The sequence below is a fragment of the Acyrthosiphon pisum genome, chromosome X, assembly GCF_005508785.2.
Source record: "Acyrthosiphon pisum isolate AL4f chromosome X, pea_aphid_22Mar2018_4r6ur, whole genome shotgun sequence".
Taxonomy (NCBI): domain Eukaryota; kingdom Metazoa; phylum Arthropoda; class Insecta; order Hemiptera; family Aphididae; genus Acyrthosiphon; species Acyrthosiphon pisum.
Genome location: NC_042493.1, coordinates 44,447,474 through 44,457,305, shown reverse-complemented (window position 1 = coordinate 44,457,305; position 9,832 = coordinate 44,447,474). Strand labels below are relative to the sequence as shown.

The 9,832-nt window shown below is 30.0% G+C and overlaps 1 protein-coding gene across 1 annotated transcript; it reads right to left on the bottom strand.

Moving 5' to 3' along the window:
• Nucleotides 1–390: 390 nt before the first annotated feature.
• LOC100569220 lies at nt 391–8,017 on the bottom strand. Its single transcript, XM_003242760.4, has 4 exons — nt 7,174–8,017; nt 4,982–5,161; nt 3,223–3,537; nt 391–907 (listed from the first exon to the last, which is right to left on the bottom strand). The coding sequence occupies exons 1-4, from the start codon at nt 7,636–7,638 to the stop codon at nt 638–640; spliced, it is 1,230 nt and encodes a 409-aa protein (XP_003242808.1). The 5' UTR covers nt 7,639–8,017; the 3' UTR covers nt 391–637.
• Nucleotides 8,018–9,832: the final 1,815 nt, after the last annotated feature.

The following is a 9,832-nucleotide window of genomic DNA, read 5'->3' as shown; positions in this document are numbered from 1 at the left end:
TATTTTTGTTTTATTATGTAATCAATGGTGTAACGCTAAAATGAATACCGTAGATAGGTAGGTACTTGAAATGATTTCTATGTTTACATGCCATTTTTGTAGGTGATAAAATGTTCATAAAATATTGACACTTTTTGAGCTCTTTATCGAAATTTGAAATTACAAAGTACCGGAAAGTCACTTTAATTTTTTATGAGTGTATATAATATATATACCCCGACAACCAATATCTCAGTCGTATTTTTGGTGAAATAATGATGTAAGGTTGTCGATAATAATATTATAGCCGCTGTTTCTATACAGTCCACATATTATAAACATATATCCTATATTCATCATATTTTTCATAGGGAGAAAATTACCTATGTCGGGGGGGGGGGGGGAGGGATGTCTCTAATGGCTAAAAATGTCTTGGAGGCAAAGGGTCCTTATACTAATTCACTCATCTAGACAGTTAAAAATTAAAAATTAATTTTATTGTTTATTATACAGTGTGAGATGAAAAAAAAGAACTGATACAAGTATGTAACTAAACATAACTATGCAATAACTTTTGTTCCAATTAATATTTCTTGTACCTAAAAATTTTTTTTGTTGAAAAATTGATTAGAAAAAAAGTTTTAACATAGTTATTTAATTACATTTGTAAGTTGTTTCTGTTACACTCTGTGTATGGTTGATTTATGTTCAATTCTACGTCATAATCGTATGTCTGTATGGATGCTGTCTTGCTGGTAGCCAAATGTCCAACTGCGCCCTTGTTCAATAACCATTCAAAGTCAGTCGTGTCATATGATGTTGATTGTCCTTCGTCGATTACGTATTGTTTTACCTTATCCACAACCGTTCTAATTTCGTCAAGCAATTTGTTTAAATAACTGCATTTCCACTCTCGTGATTCATTTTCCTAGGCAAAAAAGCGTAAATAATAATAACGATAATAGAGAATCATATTATATTTATAGACTATATTATATTGTATAATAGCGGTAACAGTAAACTGGTACAACTCAATAATGCTTACCATAAACCGATTTCTGCTTAGAGTACAGGCAATATTGCAATAACTAAGTTGACTCAATATAGCTAATGAACCTACTACTAGGGAACATCTTAAAACGTTTACCATACATGCACACTACATTACCATGACATAATTTTAGAAAATAATAACAAAACCAATGGTATAATGGATATAGCCATATAGGTACCAATTACGATATTATTATATTAATAAATAATAATTGTTACTAATCGAAAAATAAGGGGAAAAATATATAACGATTAAAAGACAATTTTATGATATCGCTTACTTAGATTATAGATACTTAAGATGATGTCAGCGCACTATTCGTTTTCTCTCTCTGTCCAACACGCAACATAGACAAAACGCATTTACGCAAAATCATTTTTTCCATGCATTTAAGTAATCTTAGAGTAAAGTAACCTATTACAAAAAAGATAGAGAATAATATTTTTGAGGGAATGACGTATCGATTTTATATTTTATAATTATTTGACTTTGTATTCGACTTTCAAATAAATAAAAAAATGTTGTAAATTTAAATGATGTTTAAATTGTTTTGAGACAATATTTAGACGAATCGATACCTATGACATTCCCTCAAAAGTATTATTCTCTATCTTTATTGCCATGGGTGACTTTACTCTAAGATTACCTAAACACATAGAAAAAATGATTTTGCGTAAATGCATTTTGTCTATGTTGCGTGTGAGCCAGAGAGAGAAAACAAATATTGTGCTGACAGCCTCTTAATAGTCCTACGACTTAATTTTGATTAGCGTTTGAAGATTAAATTTTAACAAAATTGGATATTCACACATAAAACAACGATTTTTTGTTACAGTGTTGTGATTTAAAAAAAAACATTAATTTTGTTTTAAGTTTGAATTTTAACGAGATTTGTCAGGGATGCGCTTATTTTTAAATAACTCAACATTTTTGTTCTATAAGTATGTTTATAATTAATATTTAATATTAGTTATAAGGACAGGAAAATAAAAATAATATTTTTTTTACGCGAGTCGATCAATAACGGAAAAATATATTCTCAGTAGAACGTATAATCAAAATGTTTGGCCACCCCTACAGAATAATTATTTCAGCTAAATTAATTTAAAATAATATATCTATAACGTAAATGTATGCCATTGGGCTTAGTAGCTGATTTAAGCTGAAGTCTTTACCACAGGCGCAACTAGAGTCACTATTTTTGGGCTAGAATTTTGTCAGCAGCGCAGACCTGCAGGGGCTTTGCCCCCGCAACCCCTGACTAATATACCGGCTGGCTACTAACAATATACAAGTAAATTCATATAAAACTATAGGTAGTGAATTAAAACATTTTAATTAATATCTTAAATAATTATATACCTATCGACATATTTTTAATACAACTTTTACTCGACTACAAAATGTACATATATAATAATATCAATCATATAAAATCAATACTAATTTTCTATTAGTTGCTGAAAATGTATCAATAATATTGTTTCTGTGTCAAGACTATAAGTTACATCTCTATCGATATTGTTGTTAATTGTTGTTCTCTGACAAGCGTTTAATCTCCGCATTGAAGAAAATGAACGTTTGCAGGTTGCGCAACTAACAGGCATGGTGAAAGCTACTTGTAGCGTAGCAATTTATATAAATTTAGGTACACATCTTTAGTACCTATAACTAATTGTTTAATATCATCAATATAAAAATTTTCTTTAATTTTAACCAGGACATTTTTGGCAACAACCTATTTGTCTTATCACCAAAAATCATAATACAAAACGAGTTGATGAAATGACTTTCAAAAAAAAAATGTGAACGAATTTAAGGTTTTTTTTAATATGAAAAAAATTTCCCAATTTTTATAAAGAATAAAAAATTCTTTATAGAAAAAAGACAAATTTTTCAAATTAAAAAAACCTCAAATTCGTCGAATTTTTATAAAAAAAATATTTCATCAACTTGTTATGAATTATGATATGATATTCATGGTGATAAGAAAAATAGCTTGTTGCTAAAAATTGCTTAGTTAAAATTAAATAAAATTTTAACATTAATGATATTAAACATAATAGGTTTCGGTACAAATTATGTGGAGGCTAGGTAAATATTTGGGGAGCTAAGTTCCCCCAAGCCCCCTCCTAATTGCGCCTATGGCTTTTACTCCGAAAAAGAAAACCGATCACTTATACACTTACTGTTATGTCCTGTTGTGTGATCTCTTCTACTAATTTTATTTTTTGTTCAATAACGGATCTAAGTGGATCCAACTCCACGAGCGGTTCGTGTTTTGAATTTTCTCTCTGCGGTACGATTTTATAATTGCTATGTTCTTGATGAAGATGAACGACTTCATATGGCTTCTCCGGCACGATATTTTTTTTTCTCAAAATTTTTTCCATCATTTGCTGTATTTTCAATTTGTTAATTATTATGGATTGATGTATGTTCATCATAATCAATCGATGATCTTTACTTGCTGGGATATAATTTCTTCTGTATTTGTAAAATTGCTGCACAGATATTATAATTGTGTTTTAATTGATATAATGACAGGAAAAAAGACATGAAATCGATTGGTATATATTATAAATTAAATAGGCAGTTACTGTTTTACCTATATATAATTAATTAAATGAATCGCGAAAAAAGCTCAGAAATATAAATATAAATATGAACATAATATTATGGATATGTCATTTCCCCGGGTTTCCCCAGCAATTTTTTGTTTAATGATATTATTATAACATTATAATAACGAATAATATTAGTATAACGTTATTATAATACTCTTATAATATTATCATTACAAAATGCTGTCTAGTGCATTTGTTCTCCGGACACCATGACTTGCCCGAAGAAAAATGCCACCCGCGGCCGAGGTATCGAACCAGCGCCGGTGCGCGTCGCATCCGACGGCTTAGTCCGCTCGGCCACTCCGTCCCCCAATATATCATTATTATATTTTGTCATAGGATTATGGTAATTAAATACTAATTAGGAGTAGAGGATACATGACGTGTTCACATTTATATCTATATATCTGGGCTTTTTTTCTGCCTACCATATTAAACATGTAATATGATATGTAAAATTTTAACGCAACATATTGACATTGTTGGTCACGGTAGTATAAATCGAATAATCATCAAAAGTTAAAGAAAAAAAGTTCCAAACATGCACAGATAGTAAATACGATAGATTACATCTGTGGAGACTTTTATTTTTCAACAAAAATATTTTGTACTAACATTTCCTATAGACGGCTAGACATGATAATATTATATTTAAAATATTTTTGACCTTTTTGAATTATTTATAGACATTAATAGACATTTGAATTGTTGAGTCGAAAATTGAATATTCTCAGTACTTTTAAAATAATCGGGGTAAAAAAAAATACCAACATTTGATAAAATTGTACCTAATATTATTATTAAATATTAAAATAATTCCTTGGTAACCAAAAATGTAGACCATCTTCGCTTATAATCGTTTTTATTGTATATTATTTTACTATATAAACATTGAATCAAAATAACAGTGCATACTCAATGACCAAATAAGTACACTTGACTCCTAACAGTATAACAGCACGATTACCTACCTATAGTTTTCTCCTTTTTAATAAATAGTTAAAAAATTATGATTTTAAACTTTAACTGAGTATGATTTGTAAATTCTAGCATCAACTAATAAAAATTAGCTTATTTATCTAGTTTTCTCATGGGGCGCCGTAAATGGGCGACTTTCCCTTCACGCCAATAAACTAACATCCAATTTACTCGTTGTATAACATGTAAATACAAATTGTAAATATAAAATTTTGTTCAATAAAAAAAAAAGCCTTATGTAGTTAGTGATCGGGATTTATCGGTATATAGGTTCAAATTATTTTACGCGTGTAATTTGTATTATTACTAACCTTTTCGAATCGCATTGCGTCTGCGTACTTACCTTAACTAATTTGTTGTATTCTTTTATGTTTTGCATTGTTTCCCGATTGCGTTTGTCAGATCTGTCAATTAAAACTGTTTCGAAGAAGTTGCCGATATATCTCTCCAACTCCTCGGTGTAATTATACATCGAGCATGCCAATATCTGTCTGTTGGTGTACATGCCTTCTTGTTGCATTTTCTACAAAAACGTCGTTCAATATTATAATTTATAAGTTTCTTATATGTTTTAACATTTTAAATGCATGATTGTTAATTTTCTTATATGCAACTATAATTTATTTTAATTGTAGAGATATAATAATTTATGTTTAAATCTCTTATACCGGGATATGTAGAAGGTACAAACATTATTGAGTCCTCAAAAATAATAAATTGGACTCATCCAGTAATAAAATCACTATTTACCGTCGTTAAATATAAAATGTATTAGTGACTTTTTGAATAAAACAATAATAATTATTGTCTGAAGCTTATATTATTATGTATAATAGTCACCTATTGATGCTATTGTATAAGGGTTTTGGTATCTCGTCTATAAATTATAAGTTGTTCATCTATTTCTAAGGTCATTTTTTAAAACGAAATTCTAACTTTAATATTGAGTGTTTTAAGAAAAATAACCATCAAGAGGATATAAATTTATCGTCATCACAAATTATGCAGTGGGTAATGGGTACCCTGTGCACACGCACGACAATGTATAATTTAATTACAAATTATTGATGTATTTTTCATATATTATGTACTATTATTTAAATATTATCTCTAATTATTTAAATAATTATTTTTGCATTAATATGCACATGCAATTTTATTATGATAGACATGATCCGTTAAACTGTTTATAAAAATAAAAAATAAAATATATGGTGTGATTTATTCCAAGTATACTCATCTCCATTTTCCTTTAGTTATTTGAATTTATTCAATTTTTGATTTTTGAGATTGATAAGTATAACTTATAAGTATAATATGTGTACTACTGTATTTAACTACTTAACGATCATATTATGATATACTTAGATTTTATATCATGCAAGGAGTGTCCTGAGACGATACTAACTTTTTTCAAATGTGTACCACCCCTTTTTCCTGTAAATTATTAAATAACAGATGATTATTTTGCATATTTTATATAGATGTAAAATATTAAAATACATATAGTATTTAATCTTGTATATTTATTATAGGTACTTATAGCTTTTAAAAATTATACAATGTTAATAAGTTAATATTAATTACAATAATTTCCAACCCATTATATCTTCTAAACCTATTATCGTGGACTTATTAATCTTTATAGTAAATAAAGTTAAATGACTACCAATTACTCTTTTGAATTTTGATTTAGATAGGTACATAATTTTCAAAAAAATCATCTGCTTAACAATTTAAGAAACATTATAGGATAAATTAAAGGAAAAATGAGGGTGAGCATACTTGGTGATTAGCGAATCTGTTTTATAGGTATAGCGTCATAGCAACTCTGTGTAACTCAAAATATCATTTTTGCAATAACAAAAATAAAGTAATTTTAAAAACGTGAATAAAATATAACTATATCTTATATTCAAATTATGATATATTAAAACACAGGTTGATATTATAATATAATAGGGGCATAGGGCAATAGGGCTGCATTTTTTGTAGCGCAGCGAAAACCTTTTTTCGCATGTCGTGAAACATATTATAGCATTATCAACATCAGCAGTGTATTAAAGCCATTGTTTGAATTTTTTTAATTGATACTTGATAAAATATTATTTAAAACTTTAATTTAAATATTAATTTTATACTTGAAAACTATTATTATTTTTTAGACCATTCTATGGCAACCAACTAGGTTTATGTTATATTAAAATAATAAATATTTTCACTGCTATTACACAATGTTACTTTATGAAACGTTTAACAAATTAATTGTAAATGTTTGTTGTTATATTTAAAAAATAACGATTTTGCTCTTTTCTACGTTTTTAGTGCATTGCATAATTATTATTTGATTACATTTTTAAGTGATTTTTAATAAAATAATATATGATGTAAGCGCATATTTCAAAATATAACGCACGTCTTTTATAGTAAGTGTTATAAAAGTGCTGAACCCGCCATTATTTCGATAGGTAGGTAGTTATAACTCATAAGTCATAAGTGTTATAAACAACTCGTCGAGTTGCGTACTGCACTCACCTTGAGGTTGCTCGCATTCTCCAACGCCCGAGTGAGCTTGTCCATCATGGTGGCCCTGTTCTCTATCCTCTGGGTCGAGGTATCGAACCTGGTCCTGACAAAGTCCGCATCCTCCTTCAGGCGCGTCAACATCCGCTCGAACTGAACGACCCTGCTTTCGTACAGCGCGTCCACCATGGCCCAGTAGCTGTTCACCCCGGCCACTAGCCGCTGTTTATCGACCACCAGCCCGTCCACGGACTTCTGGCATTCGGAGATCAGGCGGCCGTTTTCGCCGAGCACCATATCGCGCCGTTCCTTGGTACCGACATAGTCGGCCTCACCATCGTCCAGTGCATCCCCGGCCCGACGGTGCTCGGTCCTGGTATCGGCCAACCGCCTGTTCAGTTGTACCAACTTCTCGTCGTAATCTTCCCGGTATTCGACCGGCGCCTGCTGTTCGGCCACCCGCTTTTTCGATTTCATATTACTTTCGGTGTTGCCGTCGGATTGTAATGGGATACGACCCGCGAATTTTGGATCGAAAAGTTCGATTGTTTAGTGTAATATGATAATAATAAACATATTATGTAATATGTGTACTAAACTTCGGTCTCCACGCAAAATTGTAGGTTCGCCTGAAACACATGTCTTTGGTTCGGGTCAGAATTTGAAATTTTTTGTTCTGATGTTTTCAATCTTATAGCTCCGTAGTCCGTATACATGTAAGAAAAGTGTTTTAGGGGATTGTTTTATAACTATATTATTCGATTCTGAGCGGAGCGATAAGAATGTATTGATTTTACAATCATGTGTTTTTTTTGTTTCTCTGGTAGAAAAATGCTTTGACTATCAAACTTGAGGTTTCTGTTAGAAAATTGGGTCTATTTTATACCATATAGATAATATGGGAAACTCAAAATTAAAAATTCTGAGTAATTTTTGAAAGAATCAGGAAACAAAAAAATACTAATATTAATTAAGATTTTAATATTATTATTAAAATAATTGTTTGTAAGTTGTAACATTGGTTACCAAAAAGTTAAACCGTCTTCGCTTGGATATAGTTTTCGATTTACTTTATTTTTTAATCTATAGGTAAATATCGATAAGTAACAAATAATTATTTGTAGGGTCAAAAAACTTAAAAATGTAATACCTACAAGGGTCCTCGCATAAGTTATTATGTCTATACTTATTCATACATAGGAACGGTTATTTTTTATAAGATATTAAAATTAGAACTTTCACAACTTCGTCAAAAACAATTGCAAATTATTTTTTAGTTAAAAATTTATAAGATTTTCAATTTGTATAGCTAAAACTTGAAACCTTCATAACACCGAAAGAAATGTTTTCCTCCACTGTTCATACGTATAAAGGAACGCCTATGCTGTACGTACTTGAGACCCTTGGAAACGTACGCATGCGAGACGTGGTCTAACACTCGTGGAGATGAAGAAAGGCTACAGAGTTTCGAGAGGAAAATACTCAAAAAAGTATATAGAATGGTATATTATAATGTCTTGGAAAGTTACCAAAGAAGATCAAACGAAAACTTGCAATAACTGTAAAATAAACCGAGTCTACGACATTTCTTAGCCAGGAAAATGCTGGAATGGGCGGGACACGTTTGGTGAGCTGAGGGATCACTCATTAAGAAAGTCACAGAAAACAATCTAACGGGAAAAAGACCGAGAGGCAGACTTCGGCAGAGATGGTACAATACAGTTAAGAAAACCCTGAAGAAAATTAATCCAGTGCCGGACTTGGAAGTGGCGTTGGATATGGAAAGGTGGAAGAGTGTGTTGGAAGCGTCTATGGTCCTAAATGGACCGCTCTAAGCACTAGGAGAACAAAAAGAAAAAACTTGAAACTTTAATACAAGGTTCTTCATAAGGGGTTCATAGTGAAATCTAAAAATCTAAAAAACGTTTTTACTTTATATACATTTGAAGTTAAAACTTGGACGAAATTAGATATTTAAACGAAGAAAAACGATTATATAGTAATTTTGATAAAATTCAAAATATTATTCGTGGACAATTTTAACTTTTAACGTATACCTATATTATTAGATTTTATTCACACAATGACATTAGCAAATCCAAAGTTTTCGGCTAAATTAATTCAACCTATCGTATTACTAATGGTAAAATAAATTACTTTAATAGCAATATAAATATATCATAAAATATACTTCGTAATATTAGGTATATCGTATATACTATACTGTCTTCGCTCAGAATTGTTTTTCGTATGCAATGAATTCAAATTGTACACATACATAATTCCAGTGACTTTCTCAATGAAGAAGTACACTCGGAAAATTCACATAGGTATACAATACACATAGTGTACAGCTGAACAGTTACGTACTTTTTATTATTGAATTTTAATTCTGGGACAATTGGCCGTCCTGAAACACTTTATAGGGATACCGGGACTCTATATTCAAAGCCGTGACTTGTGATAATCCTACTAAAATCTACAGCTTTGCTTAAAATCTAAACAGCAAATATAATTATGTATTTTTACTCATAAGTTATAAGTTTATTATTTATGTGAAACTAATATGTGTCATAAAAAATTATAGGTATAAATGCATCATTTAATTAATATTAAAGTAAAAAAAATATTTTTCATTATGGTTATTTATAAAACAAGCACTTGTGTAACT

Coding starts and splice junctions, on each gene's coding strand:
- LOC100569220 (XM_003242760.4), bottom strand. CDS start 7,638: ATGAAATCGAAAAAGCGGGTGGCCGAACAGCAGGCGCCGGTCGAATAC. Junction 5,162..7,173: donor AGAATGCGAGCAACCTCAAG/GTGAGTGCAGTA, acceptor ACGTTTTTGTAG/AAAATGCAACAAGAAGGCAT. Junction 908..3,222: donor TCACACAACAGGACATAACA/GTAAGTGTATAA, acceptor TTTTTTGCCTAG/GAAAATGAATCACGAGAGTG.